This window comes from Telopea speciosissima, chromosome 2 (genome assembly GCF_018873765.1).
Source record: "Telopea speciosissima isolate NSW1024214 ecotype Mountain lineage chromosome 2, Tspe_v1, whole genome shotgun sequence".
NCBI lineage: Eukaryota > Viridiplantae > Streptophyta > Magnoliopsida > Proteales > Proteaceae > Telopea > Telopea speciosissima.
In genome coordinates this window covers 8851368-8876261 of record NC_057917.1, presented here as the reverse complement: position 1 = coordinate 8876261, position 24894 = coordinate 8851368, and the positions used below count along the sequence as shown (strand labels likewise).

At 38.8% G+C, this 24894-nt stretch overlaps 1 protein-coding gene across 1 annotated transcript; it reads left to right on the top strand.

Moving 5' to 3' along the window:
• Positions 1-12948: 12948 nt before the first annotated feature.
• Positions 12949-16712, top strand: LOC122652110 (auxin response factor 18-like). Its single transcript, XM_043845780.1, has 4 exons — positions 12949-14092; positions 15201-16114; positions 16216-16281; positions 16541-16712. The coding sequence occupies exons 1-4, from the start codon at positions 13007-13009 to the stop codon at positions 16620-16622; spliced, it is 2148 nt and encodes a 715-aa protein (XP_043701715.1). The 5' UTR covers positions 12949-13006; the 3' UTR covers positions 16623-16712.
• Positions 16713-24894: the final 8182 nt, after the last annotated feature.

Genomic DNA, 24894 nt, shown 5'->3' with positions numbered 1-24894 from the left:
TTGGAGGATTTTGGAGATCCTAGCGCATCAATCTCGCCAACACTCCCCCTCCAAGTTGGGGCGAAAATATCTTCTGAAATCAACTTGGACATGTCTTGGAAGACTCTTCTAGATAGAGCTTTAGTGAACATATCAGCAAGTTGGACTTTACTTGGAATATATGGAGTCTCAATGGTTTTATCTTGAACCTTTTCTCGAATGAAGTGGCAGTCAACCTCTATGTGCTTTGTCCTCTCATGAAAGACAGGACTTGAAGCAATATGTATAGCGGTCTGATTATCACAGAACAATTTCATAGGAACATGCAAAGTTTCTAGGCCAAGTTCTTGCAGTAACAGCCGTAGCCAAACCAACTCACTAGTAGTAGACGCCATTGCCCTGTATTCGGCCTCAGCACTTGATCGGGCCACGATGCTTTGTTTTTTACTTTTCCAAGTTACCAGATTGCCCCCAACAAAGGTGCAAAAACCTGTGGTAGATGTTCGGTCCGTAGGACACCCTACCCAATCTGCATCTGCATAGCCAATTACTTTAGAGTGGCCATTTTTCTTCATCAAAATCCCTCTTCCAGGGTAAGATTTCAGATACCGTAAAATACGATCAACAAGATCCATGTGCCCCTCAGTAGGAATATTCATAAATTGGCTAACATAGCTAATAGGGTATGTGCTGTCAGGTCTGGTGATGGTTAGGTAGATCAACCGCCCAACTAACCTCTGAAACCACCCACTGTCAGGTAAGGGAGTATCCTTGTCGATGAATTTACTGTTATAGTCCATGGGAGAATCGACAGGCTTAGCTCCAAGTTTCCCAGTTTCCTTTAACAAATCTAAGGCATACTTTCTTTGAGACATAAATAACGCTTTACTGGATCTGGCGATTTCGATGCCAAGAAAATATCGAAGCCTTCCCAAATCTTTAATATCAAACTTTTCATTCAAATGTTGTTTGAGCTCTGTTATTTCTTGAAGATTGCTGCCTGTGATGACAATGTCATCCACATAAACAAGAACGACCACAATTCCTTTGTTACTCCTTTTCGTAAACAGTGAGGAATCTGATTCACCGTTTTTAAAATCGACAGCTATGAGGGCAGAACTCAAGTTCCCATACCAGGCACGTGGCGATTGTTTGAGACCATAAATGGCCTTATTGAGTTTACATGCAATCCCAATTTGATTTTCCAAGATATGATCAGGAGGAACGTCCATGTAAACTTCCTCCTCAAGATCTCCCTGTATGAACGCATTTTTTACGTCCATTTGGAATAGGGTCCAACCATAGTTAACGGCAACTGACATCACAACACGAACAGTGTTCATTTTGACTACAGGGGCAAATGTTTCCTTATAGTCAACACCATAGGTTTGGGTGTAACCCTTCGCAACAAGTCTAGCTTTGTGTCTTTCAATAGACTTATCACTTTTGTGTTTGATTTTATAAACCCATCGACACCGGCCTACAGAGCGCTTCCCTTCAGGAAGAGAGACTATGTCCCATGTGTGATTTTTATCGAGGGCCTTGAGCTCTTCATCCATAGCCTTGACCCATACAGGGGAGGTCTTAGCTTTAGAAAAACTATTTGGTACCTTGAGAGCATCAATCTCAGTTAAAAAAGCTCTGAATTCGGGTGCTATATTATCATAGCAAAGATGTGCCTGTATAGGGTAATTGGCAGCATAGTAAGTGGAGAAATCTAGTAGCTTAATAGACGGCTGCGAGACCCGAGTTGACCTGCGAGCAGGTACAAGCGGGGCCGGAGTTGGAACAGAAACAACCTCCTCATATTCATTGTTGGGCTGATTAGGTCCTGTGACATCATGTGTGTCCCCCATCCACCAGTTGATCCGTACTTCCACCAGCTATATTGTCATTCACGAGCTGATATGTTGCAATAGGCAAAGGGGCAAATTCCACATCGAATTGACTGTAGTCATAGGTATTACCATTATTCTCCCCCTGAATTTGATCCCTATCAAAGAAAAACATATATTTTTTAGCAAATTGAACATCACAAGAAACAATCACCTTGCGAGTGGTAGGGTCATAACATTTATATCCCTTTTTGAGAGAAGAATAACCCAAAAACATGCATTTACGAGCACGGGGATCTAATTTTCCACCTGTTTGGGAGTGAACATAACACACGCAGCCAAAGATATGAAGATCGATGAAAAAGACTAACTTGTCGACTAAGAAGCTTTTCCATGGACGCCTTAAAATTAAGGACCTTCCTAGGAAGGCGATTAATCAGGTAGCAGCTAGTAAGAACCGCATCAGACTAGTAAGTTTTAGGAGCATTGGCATGGAACAGAAGAGCACGTGTTACTTCAAGTAAATGCAATTTTTCTGCTCGGCAATGCCATTTTGTTGGGGGTTCCAACACAAGAAGTTTGGTGGAGGATACCCTTTCCTTTAAGAAATGCTTCAAAAAGATCATTGGTGCACTCGGTTCCATTATCGATGCGTAAAACATGTACATGGGTATCATACTGTGTGTGCACCATGTGACAAAAATCTTGAAAAACAGTTAACACTTCACTCTTAGAGGTCAGAAAATATAAAATTTATCATCAATGAATGTTACGAAGTATTTAAACCCGTCTCGAGAGTCAACCGGCGCTCTCCCCCAAACATAAGAATGTACTAAACCAAATAATTTTGTTGAAATAGTAGTACTATTAGAAAATGGTAATCGGTGTTGTTTAGAGTAATGACAAATCTCGCAATCACTAGAATTAAGTGAAAGAGAAGAATTCAAATAGTGCAACACTCGATCTAAAGGGTGCCCTAAGCGCCAATGCTAGAGCTTTGCCACAGTATCTTCATTTTTCCTTGTAACAAGAGCAGTTCCAGGAATATCAAGAATTGTAATAGCGACATTCACCAATCTTCCTCTTTGATATGCTGTCCTGAAAGGTTACCTTGTTGGATGAAAAAATAACATCATAGTTTAATTCCCTGGTTAGCTTGCTAACAGACAATAGATTAGAAGATAATGAAGGCACAAATAAACCATCTGAATTTTTAGAGAATAAATCAATTTTGCCCAAACCTTGAACTGGAACATGAGTACCGTTAGCCACGGTCATGGAAGAGTGACCTGGAGTAGTATTTAGATGAGAGAATGCATACAAAAAGAAGTGTAGCACATGTGATGGGTAGTCCCTGAATCAACTATAAAAAATTCTTGAGATACTGTAGTAAGAGCAAGAGCAATACCAGAATCTGAGACCAAGGATGTCGAACCAGCATTTGAAGAAGTAGAACCACCATTTGTCTTTAGTAAGTTCTGTAATTGCATAGCCAATTGTCCAAGAGACATTTGCAGCTCAGGTGAAACATTGTGAGAGACAGCATTAGCGTCAGTGCCAACCTTGGCTTCAAGCCCTTTTTCTTTGGCAGGCCGTAGATGGGGATGGAGAACCCAACATCGGTCCTTATTATGACCGTCTCGAGCACAGTGGTCGCAATGGTAGCGAGAGCCAGCCTTCTTCCCACCACGCCCACGGGAAGAAGATGAGCGATTGCCTTGTGAAGAAACGGCAACATTGGCAGAATTTTTAGGGACATCGTTTTCAGTTTTAGCACTGGAATTCATGACACGCCGGCGTGTTTCTTCACGGTGAATGCTGGCACAAATAGATGCGAATGAAGGCAAGGTGGTACTCATTAAGATTTGCCTTTTTACATCTTCGTATTCGGATGGGAAGCCTACTCCACAGGAAAATCCTCATCTCAACTTGGCTTATTGAGGAGGGCTCTTTTCTCTTTAAATAATGATTTGTACAATGAAGTCACACATGAACAATGTGAACAGCCTGTACATTCACAAGTCAGCACCAGATTTCCTTCCATATTGGAGGATTCTGGAGATCCTATCGCATCAATCTCACCAACAAAATTTGTGATAGTTTGAGAAATTTAGACGAATGAAGCATGTTGGTCATCGAAAAAACTAATTATGATTTGGGATGATAAAAAAATTTGTAAAAAAAATGAAGAAATAAAATAGAAAATAGAAATTCATGTATTAGTTTGGTTAAATTTTCTTATAGAAAAAAGACTTTTTTATATATTTTTTTTAAATTTTAGTTTTTGTGAAAATTATGGAAATTCATTTGTTAAGTTTGTGAAATGTTTATTTGGTTAGATTAAAGGGAAAATTACATCCCCCTCCCCTGTACTTTGCCTTAATTACAACTCCACACCTTGTGTTTTCAACAATTATATTCGAATCCTCTTTGGCTGACGGTGTTAGTTATAGTTTGGAAAAGACTATTTTACCCTTGCACTAAAACATCACAAATAGAATTACTATGCTACCTTTTTCTTCATTTTTAATCTAAAACACCCAAAATCGATTTTTGGGAGGGGACACTATGCAAACCCAACGAGCTCCAAGGTCTCTCCTGCAAACTCCGGCAGAAACGAAGGTCTTCATCTCCGATGAAGGTAAGTGTTACAGTGCTTTAAATGCTCAACTCTCATCTGCTGCATGTGCTCGCCCTATCATTTGCAAAGTAAAATTAGGGCACAATCCCAATGTGTATTTGAAAAAATTAGGGCACACTCTAGTCTGAAAACTTGATTTAGAGTTAATTACATTGCATTCCATCACAACCATATTCTTGAAAGCTCTGTGGATCAGTGATTTATGGTTAATTACATTGTTGCTGTTGATGTAGTGGAATTTAGCAGTGGTATATTTCACATTTTTTTTTTTATCAAAAGGTCTGTTATGAGGGTTCCTATTCTGGTTGTCATGTTTTGATAAAAAAACTCTGTGGATCAGTGATTTGTGGAAGTCCTGATATGTTTGCTTTCATATTTGATAACTAAACTCCTACTATCAATACTTCTTGTCTTGGAGTCTTTCTTTCCTAATAGAAGTACCCAGTATTGTCGACCACTCTATTCCACATATCCATCAATCTTTATGGAAAAGATACCAAAAAAAAAAAATAAAAAAAATTAACATAGTGATCCTATATATGGTGAAATTAGACCATGATCATTTTCTTGAGGGCAACTAATTACTTTTGTCCACGTAGAATTGATCAATATCTATATTCAATTTGCTAACTAATGATTTATCTTTTTTGCAGATTTAATGTCTACATCTAGTGTGAATGACAACAATTCTCAAGGATTGAAATATGTTAACATGAAGTGTAAATGTGGGTTTAGAGTGGATGTAAGGATATCAGAGTCTAAGAAGAATTCGTACAAACCCTATTACTATTGTCCATAGAGGAATCAAGAGAATAATTATCAATATTTCTCCTAGTGTGATCCTATCAATGAATCAATAATTGATGATTTGGGGGAATTGAAGGAAGTGTGAAACTTAGATTAGGACACGTGGAGGATAGATTAGGCCAAGTGAACTTATTGGTCAAGTTGTATTTTGTTTTGTTGTTGTAGTTGTTTTAGCATTTATTGTTAAAAAATTGTGAAAGAAAGTTTAATGAACTACTATTAGCAATGCAATGAGTTTCTTTTATTAAGCATTTTTTTTTGGGTAGAAAGCTTCTTTTATTAAGCATTGTGTTTGTATTATGTGGTCATCTGGATTTGATATGATCCCAAGGCAGCTTACTAATTTTATTTTTCAAATTTATTAAAAGGGCAACATTTCCCCTAAAATAAAACAACATATACAATCTCGAACTAGGATAGCATCCCAATTAAAAGAAATTAAACATTATTTCATCCACACATATGAGTTGATATGATTCTAATTTCAACACTCAAATTTTAATCCTTAAAATTTTCAAAAGCATAAAATCTCCCCTAAAACAAGACATATATATATATATCCCTCCCTTCATATTGGAGTTTGAATATACTCCCAGGATTTCTGTTCAGAACCAACTCCCCATACCTAACTTTGTTTAAGACTTTGCATGGTTACCTTCATTCCTTTCTTGGGCAATCTTGCGCGTCCTATACAATTTCATGTATGACACTACAATGCCATAATTTTTAAGCAATCAAGTTGACATTGCTTTTGGCTTCATTTCTGGGTCAGGTTGGAGCTTAGAGGAGAGTTTGTCAGCAATCCATTTGTATGTAACATGGTTGTTCTTTAACGTTCTGATACATGTATGCTTTAGGGCAAGAGTTTTTATCATAAATGTATTTTTCTCATCAGCTGAAGAAGCATGAATTCTCCGAGTACAACCCTTAGCTGCAATAGCTAAGTGACTTCCCACTGGACCTTGCAGTATCTGAAGTCCAATAGCCCTTCCAATGACTGAACTTCTAGTAGCATTTTCCCTTACAATAGCAGTAGCAGTACCAATAGCATTATTATAGGCCCTGCAACTAAAACCACCTCTTCTAAGAGTGTGTTTTACCCTGTTAGGCCTAACTTCTCTGAACAACTGTATCTACTACAAACTAACCTCATTCTCTTCAATGCTTTCTTCTCTGGTAACTAGTGATTTAGTGAAGTTACTGACTGTATAATATTCAGTCACTTCATCACTCACTTCAAGATCATATACATGTACTTAACTGAATCAGCCTTCACATGCAATGAAAACATCTGATATACAGTGTTATCATCATTTAACTCAATTACTTCCCTATTTGGGAGTATATATTTCACTTTGAACTTAACAGTCTGGCCTATTGGGTCTGCTCTAATCACTGTATTGTATATATCACAGACCATGTCCAGGTAGCCATACCTATCTGGGTCTACCATCTTCTATACCCATTTATCTTACCAGTTATACTCAATCTTGCAGATCAAATCCAATGCTAGGACCATGTAAAAAAAAAAATAATGATATGAGAAATGCACTTATTAAACATAAAAAATTAACAAATAAGTAGGAAAAAAGGACCACATACATAATTAGATAATACAATCAATGCTAGTCTACATAGTTCTACTAGGATTGTCTAAATGAACTTAATCTCCATGAGTTTAACCTATTCAAATGGTTGCTAGAACCCCAATACCCGAAATGGGACTATCTAGGTTGGTCTTATTCCACAAGAATAAGAGGGATCTCATTTACGGTCCAGGGAAGGTGTTAGGCACCCTGGTCCGTTTGGTGAAAACCGGCATCCGTATTACTTGGCTAAACTGTACAACACATATATAAACTACCATAAAATAAATACAAGAAATATAGAGAATTAGGGTTTTAAAAAAAAAAAAAACACATATCCAAAGGTTTAGCTACAAGACAAAATGTTAATATACTGAATTTAACCAAAGCAAACAAAATATGCAACATACTATGAATAAGGATTCAAGCCTAACCCTAAATGCATGAAGAATCCTACTGAGGCTAAAGGATCAAACAAAATGACGAAAATCATATTCCTAATAGTATAAACCACGAAAAAGATGAAAATCAACATGAAAACCAATGATAATGCATGAGACCTTCTTAAACACACGTGACCTAAAAAAAAGATCATAGTCAAAAATGGCATTGAATATCGATCAAAATCGGTACTGATGGATTCAATCTTAATTTCATTTTTTATAATCCGGTTCATAAATAAATTAAAAAAAAACCACTGGGAAAAATTAATAATTTGAAAGTGAAGACAATATTTTATTTTCAATTTCGTTTATGAAGGTCCTAAAAGCAATGCTTTTAGAGTTTTTCACTAGATGGAGAGAGGTTCTTTCTACTTATGGTGATTTGAGGTAATGATTGGATACCAAAAAATAAATGTTTAATTAACTATAGCTCTATCACCTATTCTACACATTATTTGAGTGCTATGAAAGAAATAATTAAAGACTTAAAGTTTCTATTACAAAATACAATGAATAATGCATATTACATAGACACCCAACCCAAGTAACAGTGAAATAGTTGAATGTAACCAAATCTTCCACAGTAAGCAGCAATTGATCTCTTCGTAGTGATGTGGCAAGCCCTAGTAGTGTATCCTAGTAGTATTGAGTGATGATGTGATAAAGAAAAATCAAGATCCAAGCTTTTTCCACTTCTCTAGGTCCAAACCCACTAAATTGGCAAGTTTTTTTTCTTCAAAATTTCAAACTAAGGTAAAGACCTTGTCTATTTATAAAGGGTTTTGTACCATTTCAGTGAAACGGTATAAAGTGTATCAAAATCTCAAACGAAATTTTGGTCGAGTTTATCGATATTTTTGTAGAATAGAAATCTCGTATGAGAACTCGTCTTGACCAGGTCGAGATCCTCGTGTTTTCCGAGATCTCGCCGAGATCTCGCCGAACTTTCGGTCACCTCCTTATATTGCTTACCAGGAAATCCTTGATTGACATTATCTTTATGGGCCATGTCCTTAACAACTGGCATCCCTTGTGAAAGCAGTTATGCTTTAACCGAAGTAAACTAGCAAAAACCGACAACAAAATATGGGAAAAAGAACTTTGTCTGGGAGTGTGGCCTACGTCAGCATTTCCATGAGTCTATCTCTCTCCTCCCCATATGAAAAGACACCTTTGCCCCATTGTTTTGAGGAAGATATCTTTGTTGGCCACGTCCTCAACATCTGGCTTCCCTTGTGAAAGCAGTTATGCTTTAACCAAGGTAAACTAGCAAAAGCCGACAACAAAATATGGGAAAAAGAACTTTGTCCGAGATCTCGCCGAACTTTCGGTCGTCTCCTTATATTTCTTACCAAAAAATCCTTGATTGACATTATCTTTATTGGCCATGTCCTCAACAACTGGCATCCCTTGTGAAAGCAGTTATGCTTTAACCGAAGTAAACTAGCAAAAGCTGACAACAAAATATGGGAAAAAGAACTTTGTCTGGGACTATGGCCAACGTCAGCACTCCCATGAGGCTATCTCACTCCTCCCCATATAAAAAGACACATCTGCCCCCTTGTTTTGATGAGGATATCTTTGTTGGCCACGTCCTCAACATTTGGCATCCCTTGTGAAAGCAGTTATGCTTTAACCGAAGTAAACTAGCAAAAGCCGAAAACAAAATATGGGAAAAAGAACTTTGTCCAGGGGTATGTCCTACGTCAGCACTCTCATAAGTCTATCTCTCTCCTTATATGTAAAGACACCTGTGCCCCCTTGTTTTGAGGAGAATATCTTTGTTGGCAACGTCCTCAACAACTGGCATCCCTTGTGTATGCAGTTATGCTTAAACCGAAGTAAACTAGCAAAAGTCGACAACAAAATATGAAAAAAAGAACTTTGTCTAAGAGTGTGGCCTATGTCAGCACTCCCATGAGTCTATCTCTCTCCTTCCCATATGAAAAGACACATTTGCCCCCTTGTTTTGAGGAGGAGAGAGATAGACACATGGGAGTGTTGAGCGCAGGCCACATTTCCAGGCAGAAAACTACCTCCCACAAAATATTTAGATCATCTTTTGAATTCAAATCCCTTGCATCTAGAATCTCGCCTTCTTTAGTAGGTCCTCCCTCCTTAAAAATCCTCTTCAACAATAGTCTCTAACCCCACATCACTAACTACTGATGTAATATTTAGATTATTCTTTTTACCAAAAAATGTATATATATATTTAGATTATTCTCGTCCATCTCACTCTCCAGGTCAATATCAATAACATTTCCATTCAATCCTCTCCAAAATTGCAAATGGATTTCCTTCCACAATCAACTTTCCTTTATATTTGCAATTACCTCCTTCTAACCTTCGATAAATGAATCGATTTGATTCACTACCCTTTTTTTAATTCAAATATTTATTTTGATTTTGAACACGCTACAACACCTACCCACCCTCTTCGGCCACCTGAATTGATTTACTACCACCCTCTAATGCCCTCATCTGTGTGAGGACAGTGGGCTTAAATCATGGGATTGCCAAGTCATCCTCCACCTCATTCGCACTAGATGAGATGGATCAAAAAATAAAGAGTCATCACCTAGATTAGGGTTTAAGACCCACACAAAACAAAATTGATTCCAAAACTTATCCAAGGGATGGTCTAACCATCGATCTAAGAAAATGTCTAGATTATGTTCTAGGGAAGGTGTTAGGCATCCCAATTCGTCCGGTGAAAATCGATCTCTGTATTACTTGGCTAAACTATAACACATGTATAAACTACCATAAAATAAAATACATGAAATAAAGAGAATTAGGATTCACAAGAATACATATCCAAAGGTTTGACTGCAGAAGTGTTGAACTCTCTCTCTCTCCAATATGGTTCGGATTGGTCGGATTGAATTGATATCGGCCAAGACCGATCTTGATGCAATATCGATCCAGTTAAACAACCAAGAGTAAAAGGATGATAGAAACTGATTTTCTTATTAAAAAGCAATGGTAAATTGTCCTAATTGACCTCATTCTAAACTATACAAAAGCCGATCCGATACACCGATACCGAGATTTCAAACCATTACTCCACAGTCTCAAACAAGAAATTTACTTCTAGTTAAAACTGTGAGGTTGACCAATGACCACTGCTTTGGTTTTAGGGCAGTCCCACTCAAGGTTCAAAATCCAGGTATCGGACTCGGGATCGGTTATGGCTGAAACCTTTTCGGATCGGGATCGGATCAGTCTAAATCGGTCAGGATCGATCAAAAAACCCCCCAAAATCCTTTTTTTATGGATCGGGTCACATATCGGCTAGAGTTAGTGGGTGTTGTGATCTCGGGATCGGATCGACCGATATTATCTGAATAGGATCGTTCAAAATCAATTGGTATTGGTCGATATCGATTAAGATAATATAAAAAACTTAAAAATTTTGAAAAAACAAAAAAAATATTCAGTTGGATCGGTCAAGGATCGGCCGATCCAACCGAGTTGGGCAATCCAATCAAAGATCCAATAAAACCTTGTTGTATCGGTCAAATCTCAGAATCGGCCTCGACCAATACCGATCCGATCCGATACGATACCTCAAACCATAGTCCCACTTCATAGTAGGGATGTAAAAGGATCGGATTCGGATCGGATACGGATCGGATGTGATCGGAGCCGGATATTCCCTAGCCGAATACGGATACCTCTAAACGGATTCGGATGCGGATCGGATTCGGATTTTCGACCATCCGTTTACATATCTGCCTTGTGTAACCCGGACCTTCCTCCCCCTAGCGGATACAATTCTCTCTCAATCCATATCTCTTAGATCATGATTCTCTTTTCATCATATTCTAGAATTTGTTTAATCTTCAAAAACCCTAAAAATCATTATTTACTTAATTTTTTATTATTAAGTATTCGGATTTTTTTTCAGACGGATTTTAATCGGAGTATTCGGATTATTTTCCGGATATCTCTAAACGAATACGGATGCCCCTAAACGAATACGGATGCGAATTCGGATTCGGATTTCGGTTATCCATTTACTTCCCTACTTCATAGTGACTTACTTGTTTGAGGACAACAAGAAAAGGCAGAAGGAAAAAAAAAAAAAGAAATTCATGTTTTCTCTTTCTTGTTTACTACAATACGGTATACGCTTTGATTTTTCGAAAATGGCGAGATTTTGAAAATACCGCGATATCCGTTGATTCTCGTTCAAAGTAAAAGTCGCTTGGACTGGACACCGGAATACCGGAGGGAGTAATAAAGGGAATGATGTAAGGACGGACACGGGAAACCTCACTTTTGTTTTTGGTTTTAGTTTAAGGAAAGAAAGTATTAATTAGTAATATTACCCATATTAATTAACCCTCTTTTTGTAATCTGTTTTTAAACTTTCGATGCTTCGGTTTTCATATTTCCTTTACCTCGCTTTGTTGTTTGTTTGTTCAGTTCCGGTGAGAGAGAGTGCGAAAGAGAGCGAGAGTGGGAGAGATAGAGAGAGAGAGTTTTTCTTTCTCTTTCTTCAGATCTGAAGAAATAGATTAGAACAGGAAAACAGGTGAGAGTCTGATCCAAGCTTTTGATTTGGATTTTTGCGATCCGAAAAGCATCGAAGAAGGTGAAATTTATTTGGATGTTTCTGTTTAGTCTCTGTTAAAATCTAGTCGATTTTTTTATTGAGCTTCTTCTCTCTTATTATGTGTGCAGAAGAAGGCTTGAAAAGTTGAGGAAATAGCAGTCCTGGAGAAGAAGAAGAAGAAGGAGAGAATCGCCGTTTTTCCTTCTTCACTGAAACGGAATCGGAAGTTCCCTGCAACTTCTGTTCCATTGTTTTGGTTTCTCTTTTATCCCTGCTAAATATTGGAACGACGAGGATCGTCAAATGTGTTACAACAGAAACTAAGGTTTTACTCTCATGCTTGATACTTTCAGTGAGATTCTCTAAGTTCTCCGTTGGTTCAAACTCAGAGGTTTCCTGTGTGGAACCGCTGAGATTGCTCTTACTCTTACTGAACCCGAAATCCCAGGAATATGGCGGTTGGAGTCTGTTTTCTGCTTTAAATCTTTCCCTCCTCCCCTATTTTTTTTTTTTTTTTTTGGGAGTTCTGCTCTGTTCCGGAGAATATCTTCGGGTGGATAAAGGGTTTTGTTTCATACTATGCGTTTTGGTTTGGGTTTGTTTCGAGTTTGAAGGTGAATGTACGGTATGTACTGTTGAAGTGAATTGCAGGAGATCAAGAGGCGGCATCCCATGAAAAGTACGGTTTTCTTCAATGCTGCCCCTGAAGTGATCAGGGAGGAGGTCCAAGTAGAGAAAGAATCAGCCAGAGTTAATAGAAGTTGAAGATCTCTTCTGCTTAGTTGCTCGTGACTAAAGCACAGTTTTGTAGTGATATCTCATCGTCTCGGTTTTTTCTTGAAGGAAGGCTGGAAGAAGTCTTAGTAATGTGCTTCTTTTACGGTGGTCTATTCATGCTGGAATTTCTGGCTTGAGAATTGAGAGCTAGGTTAGAGATTCTGGTCCTCTCTCTAATTTGTTTCTTTTTTTTTTTTTTTTTCTTCCCGTTTTGAATTTAATTGGGGTCCCTTTGCTCTCTTCATCTGCTCCTTTTTGGGGATGTAGCCTGAATTCATTTGATCTTTTCTTGTTTACAGCTCGAATTCATATATAAATTAGCATCAATAAAGTAGTTTCATTTGATCATATTTACGGGTTTGAAGAAAGACCCAATGGCGGATACGGAGAAATGCCTAGATTCTCAACTATGGCATGCCTGCGCGGGAGGGATGGTGCAGATGCCTCCGGTTAACTCAAAGGTCTACTACTTCCCGCAGGGTCATGCGGAGCATGCTCATGGGAACGTCGATTTTGGGAATTCCCCAAGGATTCCACCCTACATCCTATGCCGAGTTGCTGCTGTGAAGTTCATGGCAGATCCAGAGACCGACGAAGTGTATGCGAAGATGAGGTTGGCTCCCATAAGGAACAACGAAGCTGGCGACGATGATGGGGTTCTAGGAAGCAACGGGTCTGAGGTCCAAGAGAAGCCCTCATCGTTTGCCAAGACCTTGACACAATCAGATGCCAACAATGGTGGAGGTTTTTCTGTTCCTCGTTATTGTGCAGAAACAATCTTCCCCCGCCTGGACTATTCGGCTGATCCCCCTGTTCAGACGGTCCTTGCTAAGGATGTCCATGGTGAGGTTTGGAAATTCCGGCATATATATAGGGGGACCCCACGCCGTCACCTCCTGACAACAGGATGGAGCACGTTCGTGAACCAAAAGAAGCTCGTTGCTGGGGATTCAATTGTCTTCTTAAGAACAGAGAATGGGGACCTCTGTGTCGGAATCCGGCGAGCAAAGAGAGGGATTGGTGATGGTCCTGAGTCACCGTCCGGATGGAACCCAGCTGCTGGAAATTGTATCTCACCATACGGGAGTTTCTCTGTCTTCTTAAGGGAGGATGATAACAAACTTATGAGGAACCCCAATGGTGGTGGTGCAAACTCTAATGCTGGTTGGAGGACAAGGGGAAGGTTTAGGGCTGAGTCTGTTATTGAGGCTGCAACTCTTGCTGCCCATGGGCAGCCCTTTGAAGTTGTGTACTACCCAAGAGCCAGCACCCCAGAGTTTTGCGTGAAGGCCTCCGCTGTGAAGGCGGCAATGCGTATCCAGTGGTGTGCAGGGATGAGGTTCAAGATGGCGTTTGAGACAGAGGATTCTTCACGGATAAGTTGGTTCATGGGAACCATATCTTCCGTTCAGGTTGCTGATCCCATCCGATGGCCTAATTCCCCGTGGAGACTTCTTCAGGTGGTCTCTCTCTCTTAAATCTGCTTATATTATAGATATAATCAGGTCTTTATGCTTTTCAATTCTGGCTCATGCTTTGTTCATTATTTTTCTGTAACTGTCTATTGTTTCTGGTGCCAAATTTTATGTTACGTTGTGATTTTTGGTTTGAAATTTTTGTAATTGGTTAGTTCTGGTTCTTTTAATTTTATCCTCTTATATGTTAAGCTTCTGATCTTGCTGGATAGGGGCCATTGCTTTTAACTTATATGTTAGTTTACAACTTAACATGATCTTACTTATAATTACTGATTAAGCTGTGCTTGTTATTGTGGATTTACTGGTTTCTTCTTTTCCTTGCATTGAGAAATTAATCATCATTATCCTTTCATTCTACCTATGCATAGTTTTCTGGTTCTTCCTAGATTGTAGTAACCTATTTCCCAACCATGATTTGCATTTCGTCAACTTTGTTCTTGTTGATTATTGAATTGATAGATGCATGACATTCTACATATAGGCCTGTCCTGATATATAGCATCTGCAAGATTCTAGTTCCAAGTCCAAATTAACCTATCTTGTATTCTGTTCTTGCTGCAGCTGGTAATCAGATTGAACTCTTAGCCTGTTGAACTTTGCTGATTGGGAACAAATTTGAATTGCTATTAAATCAGATATTTGGGACATGAGACATTTTTTATCTCAAATGATGACATCTTCTATTAGTCATTTAAGGCCATGACATGACAATTAGCGCATTTTATCTCAAACGATGACATCTTCTATTGTTCACGTTGATTTAGCTTAATACGTCTATTCCTGTGAAGCCAGTGTGATTTTTCATTAGCTCATATGATGACCCATGTGAAAGTAATTAGGGAGGATGTTTAGCGTTTTTTTGCTGAGTGAACTGGAATACCTTTGAAGAAACTCTACCCTATTTGCTTCTTCTTGCTTTTGCATGTTTATCTAGGAAATACAGTGGATGTTCCTCATATTTGTGGCTACTGGCAACAAAATTATGTTTTCCATTTTTATCCTACTTTTGCCTTCCTTCTGTATTTGTATGTTCACAGCACCTGGTCTTCTTGTTGGTATCTCTTCTAACCTCCTTTTTTCGTGGATACAGGTAACTTGGGATGAACCAGATTTGCTACAAAATGTGAAGCGTGTCAGCCCATGGCTGGTTGAATTGGTATCAAACATGCCGGCCATCCAATTCTCTCCCTTTACACCCCCAAGGAAGAAATTGCGCCTCCCGCAACATCCAGATTTTCCCCTTGACGGCCAAGTTCCTATTCCGTCATTTTCAGGCAACCCTCTTGGATCCAGCAGCCCCTTGTGTTGTCTATCAGACAGCACGACTGCAGGCATACAGGGAGCCAGGCATGCTCAATATGGTATATCCCTATCAGATCTCCACCTAAACAAACTGCAGTCGGGTCTGTTTTCAGCTGGTTTCCACCGGTTTGATCATGCTACCCCACCTTCGAGAATCTCCAACAGCCTCGTTGTGGCCAAGTCTAGTGGCATTGACAATGTATCATGCTTGCTTACCATGGGAAGTTCTGCTACCCAGATTTCGAAGAAATCAGATGATGGGAAGACACCCCAGTTCGTGCTCTTTGGTCAACCTATACTCACTGAGCAGCAGATCTCTCTTAGCAGCTCCGGTGATACAGTCTCACAGGGGCATACGGGGAACAGTTCATCTGACGGGAATCAGGAGAAGGTGACAACCTTCTCAGATGGTTCTGGGTCTGCACTTAATCAGCGTGGGATACAAGATAATTCATGTGAAGGGATTCCGTGGTACAAGGATCGGCCAACAACAGAGGTTGGTTTGGAGACTGGTCACTGTAAGGTGTTTATGGAATCAGAGGATGTGGGCAGGACTCTTGACCTCTCAGCGCTTGGGTCATATGAAGAGCTATACAGGAGGCTGGCCAACATGTTTAGCATAGAAAAGTCCGAAACACTGAGCCATGTGCTCTACCGGGATGCAACAGGTGCAGTTAAACACACCGGAGACGAACCATTCAGGTGAGCCAGTCGATCCTCTTATATCTACGTACCCTAAAAGTTTAAAGATGCAGGGGTTGGGATGATCTAATATGTTGATATTTTTTGTTGTCCCATTGCAGTGAGTTCATCAAAACGGCAAGAAGGCTGACAATTCTAATGGATTCAGGCAGCGACAATATAGGAAGGTAGTTTTACAAGAAGAAAACCTCAATTGTTTCATGTACAGTTGGTTGACCCAAAAATACCTTTGTTATGGAACTTTTACCCTCCTCTGTGATTGTCTCCTTGGACAGCTTTTCTTCTTGCCGTTTCCTAATGGAACAGGCTTTGAATTTCTAACTATTGTCTAAAGCTCAAAATTTTTCATTGTGCAAAATTCTATTGGTCTTGTTGGCCAATTTCGTTCCTATAATCTGTACAAATACCAGTCAAATCTTTTTGCAGGACAAGGGTTACAGGGTTGCGGAGTGCTGAAACTGGACTTAGCTCTCCTAATAAGATGGGCCCACTAGGCATATTTGCTTAAGATAGGAAATTTCTAGGTTATTGATGCAGGACTTTGAAATCATTTTCTCTTGAAGAACTTCCCTTTTTTTTTATATATATTTTCTTCCCCTCTTTTTCGGTTCCCCCTTTTATGTGCGGTTGGTGGCCGTGGTGTTTGACTGAAATGTTCTAGTAACTGATTATATACTGAACTGAGGAATGAGATATAAGTTAATCTTTTTTTTCTTTTCTCTCTTGGTTCTCTTAAATGGTTATATACTTGTTTGTGTGTAATGGGGATATTATCATTTCTGGGCTATAAGCAATGGCCGTGGAGATGGTTTTTGAAGCTTAACACTGGCTAAGTCTAGTATTTTCTGTTCCAGATGAACCTACAAAGAATTCTCTCCCCGGAGTCACTTAGGAAATTAATTAAATTTAAACGAAGAGTCTCTATCGATCAGTTTCGCAATCTGAAAAGTCTAAAGTGGCTTAATTATCTTTGTCGAACCGTGACTCTATTACCGACACTGGAAATTTTTTTGTGTTAAAAGAGGTTTGGAGGAGAAGGATTGGTTCAGAACAACTCATTAGTCAGCAAAGGTGAATCCTTCTCCATGAAGGTATACTAAAAAGGAGGTGTGGGGACTTGGAATAGTGTGGGAATTAGGCAAGTGTGGAGAGGAAATTAAGATCTAAAGAGGAACATCAAAGTAAAATTCTAAATAAAATTAAAGCAAACAAAAGATTTTCCAAATCAGACTCTGGACTCCCGCTGGCTTTCTCTTTCTTAAGTAATATTTAAAAAAAAAAAAGAGTGAGAGATTGATAGCAAGTGCTGGGCAAGTGGAGTGGTGAGTGATGTAAGGAAGGTTAGGATCTGAGATCAGAGCATCGTTATTAAACTCTGGAATCCAATCTGGATCTGGTCCAACCAATTCTAATTCAGATTCAAACAAAACATGGATTGGGAATCGACTTAAACCTTAAAAACACTGGGAATTACTCGCTCCAGATGATAAGAATGGGGATCATTTTTAACTGATTCTGATCTGATTGGTTGATCTTATTCTTGTAACCATGTCTGAGACTTTTGAGTGAAGAAGAAAGATGTTCAACATCACCCCACGTGAGGGAGGGGGGAAGGGGGAACCATCACCACAAGGTTTTAAAAAACCAAATCAAATTGGTCAGTATCGATTCCGATCTCAATTTGTCAAATTCAGGCAGAATTGATCGGAATCAATCAGAAATGGAGCAAAATGGGCGTAGAATGATGAGAATTGTTTGTATTAGAATGGAATGATGAGAATTGTTAGGATTGGTCACGGCTGATTTTAAACCATGACCACTCACCCATGAGATAGAGAAAGAAATCGAAAGAGAAAAAGGACCATTTACCAATGTTGTGTCTTAGTGGGTAATTACGTTTAGACATAATCGCACATGAAATGATCAACACACCTCTGATCTTTTTGGTCTTTCCAAGAGAGTTCACCGATCATTCGAACAGCACCGGTTTGGGGTCTTTCACCCTTAAATTAATTATATTAATCTTCTAATAATGAATAGTGAATAATGAATAATGAATAATATAAGGAATCACGTGCGGACATTTTAGCAAATGCAAATGTTGCGCCGCTTCGATGGCCGGGCCCTCTTTCCCAGTTGTTTGTTTGACTAATTATTCTCATTACTACTACTACTCCCTCAGTTCCTGATCCTCTTTTGTAGTATTATCTTATCAATAATCTTCTTCTTCTTCTTCTTCTTCTTCTTCTTCTTCTTCTTCTTCTAACCTGTATCCCCACGAGAGCCCAACCATGGCCTACACGGCTACACAGAAACCCACGACACCAGAAAAATGAATCTCCCAATGCAAATCTCTCTCTCTCTGTCTCCTATTTCAAACATTAAAAATCCCTAATGACTCCGGCAGTCAAAATAGTCAACTTTTTTACATTTAAGATAATTTAGAGAAAGAAGATATATATTATAAGGAAATTTTCACTTCTCGCCAAAATACAAAAAGACAAAAACAACCTTTCCAAGCTTGCCTAAAGCTGTTCTTTTCTACCCATGCATGCACCCTCGTGTATATGCAAATGTAAAGTCTCTAACAAGTCCTTAGTATTCACACAATAGAAAGCAAGCAAGTTGCAACAGCTCCTCAGATACTCTCCCCTCCGACATGTTTCTTTTGGCACCCATTTTTATTTAATATTCTTATTCCCTTCTTTTTTCCCTTCCAAATTCTTCAAAGTTAAATTATCACAATAAACTAATCTTTACGTGTTTGAGTTTGTATCTCTCTCTCTCTCTCTCTCTCTGGATTTGGTCATCTCCCTTCGTTGAATAGAATACTACTGTTGTCAATAACACACAATTCTCTTCTCTCTCTCTCCCTCCCTCCCTCTTCGGTCTTCTTCTCTACTTTATTTTTTTATTGTACAAGAAATCGTGTATTGACATTAAGCACTTATGCTTCTGCTTCTTCAAAGGTTACCCCAAAAAAAAAAATTAAAAAAAAAATAGTGTCTTGAGACATAATAAAACGTCACCCCTCTCTCTATTTCTCCTTCTTGACCCTCTTCTTCACTAACCCATGTCAGTATGATCCGGCAAACCTTCCGCCGCTTTACATGTTCCCATCCATTCTCTTTTTTTTTTTCTTTAAAAAAAAAAAAAAAAAACCCTCTTTCATCGCTCTTCATATGTGCTTAATTAAGGTCACGATCGAACATTTACTTATAGTCAAGATAATTTAATTAATTAATAATAGAACTAAACACCTTAGGTTATAGTACCTAGGATTTGGATCCTCTGCGGCCTGGTGTTGAGCGGCCATCGTGTTCTTAACTCACAAGCCGCCACATGGATTTGATGCAAATCCAAAGGTTGGTAGACAAGCTTAATTCAAAATTTCAAATTATGCTCAAAATTAAAAATATGTTAGGTCATCGTATACCAACCATTGAATTTGCAGCAAATCTATGTGGTGGCCTATGAGTTGAGCACAGCATGATGACTGCACAACCCCAGTCCACAGAGAATCCAAATCCATAAGACCTAACCCATTACTACACGATAGATAGATTATGTCTATTGTCCAAATCCACATTTATTACCCCTCCCCTCCGCACAATGATCGTTCAACCCCAGGCCACAGAGGATTCAAATCCATAGGACCTAACCTTTGTTTTTTGGTAAACATAGGACCTAACCCATTACCACCTGATAGATTATGTCTCTTGTCCAAATCCACATTTATTACAATTTGGATCCTCTACTGCCGAGCTGCCCAGCAGGACCCTATTGCCAAGACACAGTAAGATGGTAAATGACTGCCTTACCCCCACTCGGGAAACGCTCTTGGGTAGGGGTAAGGAAGTCATTTACCGCCTTGATGTGTCTTGGTAGTAGGATCCTGCCAGGCAGTTTGACAGTAGAGGATCAGGGTCTCATTTATTATCCCCCTCCCCTCAACACGATGACCGTTCAACTCCAGGCCACAGAGGATCCAAATCCATAGAATCTAACCCATCACCACCTGATAGATTTATGTGCATTGTCCAAATCCACATTTATTACCCCCCTCCTCAACAAAAAAATTAAAAATAAAATTGCTTCCCTTGTTGCTTTCCTCTCTTTCTTTCTCCACTCTCTATTCCTAGCTAGCACTAGACACAAGTAGTTGATTCTCCTTGCTTTCTGCATTGGGATTGCTAAGTTTGACTCAAATTACACAAAAACTAATACCAACATTAATGCAGTTTTCAAGTATATAACATTAGTATTAATTTTTTAAATACACATTAGTAGATAACTTTGCCAAGAGACGAAGTCTTCTTCTTAAGGTGACGCACCCTAGACCCTAGTTCCTAGTTTCTACATGGACGGACATGGGTTTTGCATTCTAATTACTTTGCTAAGTGTGTTTAACCTATTATTTAAAGAACATTAACATTCATGTAATGCCTCGGGATCTATATTCATCAATTGTTTAAATCAAACAAGAAAGTAAACATCTCGTAAAGTTTACGATTGTCTCCCTTCTTTTCTTTTTTTTACTTTCTAAAACCTTTTTAATAATTTCTTAAGATTCTTTCAATGTGAGACAATGGGAGTCCAATTAAGACAACTTTAAATGCATTTAAACATTTTTTAAGGCCAACCCATGAAAGGAGAGGAGAGGTAGCTTAATTAAGATTTTTAATTAGAATATTAAAGAGTAAAAACAAAGTTTGAGACATTGAGAAGGCAGAGACATTGAGAGCGTTGAAACTTAGAGAGAGGGAGAGAAAGAGAGCTCTTTTTATGGTGTTCAGAGTTATTGAACTCCATCATCTCCATATGGGTAAATGGGTTAAGTTCTTTTAAAAATTAATTTTGACAGAACCAAGATCCAAGATTAATGGCTCTCTAGCTAATGGCTCTCTAATGGTCCTATCTGATGGAGTGTAGTGAGCTAAAGTCAACCTCGAATTCATGAGCTACTTCTCCTTCCTAATAGTATGAAAAGTGTCCCACTTGTTTTCTTTCTCTCACATTCAATCTTCTCTTAAAAAAAAAAAACAAAATTTATAAACTTAAAAATACCCTCTTTATATTCTGCAATCTTTGTATGATATAATACATGGATTGGAAGATTGAGATTTTCCAAAGACAGAATTTTAGGACAACCTGTGTTGTTGGTCTAGCTGACCATGATGGTCCATATGGTTGTGGTCCTATGGAGTTTGATTCATGGGATTTTTTTTTTTTTGTTTAAGTTATCTTCTAGTGTTTTAAGAAGACCATCATAAATATTTCTCTCTAGGTTTTCAAATGAAGGTTTATGAGAATAATATGACTCAAAGGGTTTTTAGGGTTAGAGATGGTAGATAGAGATCTGTAATCTTCTTATAGGGGAAGAGTTTTTGTCCAGGAGCTGAGCATGGCCCTTTTGTCAGTGCGGAAGCCAATGGGAGCATGCACAAAAACATCAATAGGGGCGGGATTTTTGCTTTTTCTAGGCACATGAGCCATGTTCCCAGACAGAGTCCTTTTCTCTTTATATTATAATAAACATTTAAATTTTAATAAAAAAATTGATCTAATTTGTCGATGTAAGCAATTATGTGGAGCCACGTAAATATTGTTTTGTTTATTATTCTTAATTTGATCTTAGTAATGTAATTCCAACACAAGAAGTCAAACCTAGCATGGAATTTGGCTCAACGATTGAACTTGATGCTTTCATATTTACCAAGTGAGGAGATTCAAATTCAGAGGCAATAAACCAAGGCATAGCTTCACTAGCCATATGTGTAGTTGGTAGGTCACTTCGAGCCCAAATTTTAATAACGGTAGGTCTCATGCACTTTATTCATGTTTCAAGTTTGTGCGTAACCTCTGACAAATGTCAAAATGAAGTAGGGGAGAAGAACTCTGTCCGAGAGAGCTGGCGTAGGCCACGAGTCTATCTCTCTCCTCTCCATATGAAAAGACAACTCTGCCCCTTATTTTGAGGAGGAGAGAGATAGACACATGGGAGTACTCACACACTCAAACAAGACACTGCATCTTATAAAATAGATAAGAATGATAAAAAAAAACACTAGATCTGTTAAAATTTCTAGGTTAAAAAGAATAAGAGGAAAAATATGTAGTACAATATATATAAGGCAGACAATTTATTTATAATAATAATAAATGGAAAAATGTTCTTTGCACTGAAGATGCAAACTGTAACCAGACACATGGGGGTGGGTAAAATGACTGCCCCGCCCCCTAAATAGTAGAAATGACCGTCTCGCCCCATGTGTCTAGGCATAACCTACACCTCTGTGCGTTGTGGTGCAGAGAACATCGCCCCATAATAATTATACCAACAAGTAGATGATACCTTCTTCTTTTAGACCTGTTTTCTCTCCACCCATAATGAAGAAAGATTCTCTTCATCCATGCCCATTTGATTATTTGATTGAACAAGGAAAAGGGTATTTCGGAACATTAGCAATGAAGTGAGATGTAACGATGAACACAAAATTTAATCATAACGTCATATTACTAATGGTGAAGAATCTTTTTAGCCCTTAGTCCAAACATTAGTCCCCCATTCCACTCTTCCAAAAAAAAAAAAAAAAAAAATTTAAAAAAAGAAAAAGAAAAAGAATTTTGTTAGTAGCATACATGTTACGTCTAACCACAAAAGGGGTGAAATGATCATTCAACTTCAGGAAAAGTAAAAATGCCAACCCTATTGATGTTTCTACACATAGCTCCATGCCAGTGTAGTGGCCACGCTCACAAAGTGAGAGCATGTTTTCCAAAAAATATATATATATATATATATACAACGAAAAAGTGGGAAGCGTTGTGGTGCGTTTTGCGCACTCTCGCCTATTGTAGTGGTTGCTGTGTGCTCCAACTCCCTGTATTTGTCGTTTTCTGAAAGTGAGAGAAGAAAGAATGGAAAAACAGTGAAAGGTCCTTCCCTTCTCTGTTCCGGTGTTGTTCCTTTTTTTTTTCCCTCTCTCTCTCTCTCTCTCTCTCTCTCGCTTCTGGTCCTCTCCTTGGCTCCTGGCAAAGTGGGCCTGAGAAACGACAGAGATTTGGCGCGGGTGTGACGTGGACCAAAAAAGCCGGCCTGCCCGTGTGGTGGTCCCCACCAGCTGACAGTTCCCGTTCCGACCGACCGACATCCAGGTAGAGAAGGAAGGGACGACTAGGAGAGTAATAGTAGTAGTAGTAGTAGTGGGTCTTTCTCCTTTTGCAGTGACACGTAGACGTCATAGATCAGTAAAAGTCAATATCTTCCTTACATGTACGGTCCAGATTTCGTATGGTAGATGTCAAAGTAGAGGAAATCTGACCGCCTCAACTGTTGACCACCCTTCTCCTCTCCTCTCCCATATGAGGAGGTGCGTTGGGGGATTAACCCTCCAACCGTCACTGGAACCCACTTTCTTTAGCTTCTATCTTTAACCCCCTAATAAATTAAATTAAAATTAATTAATTACTTATAAACTCGAAAATAGTAAAAGCTTTGTGAGCTTTGGTGCGAGTGGAGGTAGACGGTAGGCGGTAGTCGGTGGTCGGGGATTACATATTTTAGCGATTTCAATTTCAATTTCAATTTCTCGTACTCGATACCTTTTAATAATCTCGTGAGAAAAATTAAATGGGAATTCCCCCAAAGAATTTTTATCGTCCCTCTCTCTCTCGGATCTCGGTAACCGAAATGGCATAAGTAACCCTATAGACTCACCAGCAATTACAGACTCCTCAATCCTCATCTATTCCCCTGGTACATGTGTACCAGCCTCTGCCTACCAGGGGAAAGAGTATTTGAAATGAAAAAGGATTCTGATTCTTGGCATTCCAACCGTTGGATCAAAAACGTGTAAAATTCCTCCAAATTCAGGTATTGTTGATGGTAATTTGGGTGTATTTTTACACAGATCAATTGAATTGGGACTTAGGAGTCCTTAAGAGCACAATTCAATGGTGTTCATGTCCCATTTCCCATGTCTATGTAGGAAAGAATCTCCTTGACAGCGGCATTCTTAGATTTGTCCGAGGAAAGAGTGATATGGCAATTTGGACATTGGATTTGTAGAGAATGGTTTTCACAAAGTGTGGGTAAGATTGTGTACATTTGCCCCTCCTTATAAACCTTACAATAGCAGGAGCCTCGTGCACTAAGAAGCTCTTTATAGGGAATGGTCTGGTTTATCGTGTGTAAAATATCAGTACTAAATTAATCCTGTTAAATGTTCGTGTACGCCTATTGGTATTCTTAAAAGTATTGGATTTGTATTGATTTTTCAATGTTTTGATTTGCCACTTAGCAAAGTCTGCTTAAGTTGATACTTGAAATGTGAACAAGAACCTTAGGGTCTATCTCTCTATAAGATTTCAGCTCAATAAAACTTGCAAGTCTAATTGCTGTCAATTAAGAAGATTCTTTCCTTGATAGGGCAACCCATATGCGGTAAACTTACGGGCAGCATCAACACGATGTCAGGGGAGGGGGGGGGGAGATAGGGTATCATACAAGAGGGGCAGGGATCATTGATTTGGCTTCTCTCATCCCAAAGATCCGTTTGGTGAAACCAATTAATCTACAAACCGAATCACTTTTAACCAAATACCAATCCTCCCCCCCCTCCCAACCAAAAAATAAATAAATCTTTTTTGATGCCCAACAAAATTAACTATATATATATATATATAGTGATCCATCACTTAGATTTTCTAAACTTTTAAATTCATCATACATCCCTCTAAGGATGCCTCCATGTTGTCTAATTCCTGTTAAGTTACTA

What these genes read in the sequence shown, in the direction of transcription:
- LOC122652110 (XM_043845780.1), top strand. Translation starts at nt 13,007, where the DNA reads ATGGCGGATACGGAGAAATGCCTAGATTCTCAACTATGGCATGCCTGC. An exon ending in ACCGGAGACGAACCATTCAG is followed by an intron (nt 16,115 to 16,215) that starts GTGAGCCAGTCG and finishes GTCCCATTGCAG; the next exon opens with TGAGTTCATCAAAACGGCAA. An exon ending in GGCAGCGACAATATAGGAAG is followed by an intron (nt 16,282 to 16,540) that starts GTAGTTTTACAA and finishes ATCTTTTTGCAG; the next exon opens with GACAAGGGTTACAGGGTTGC.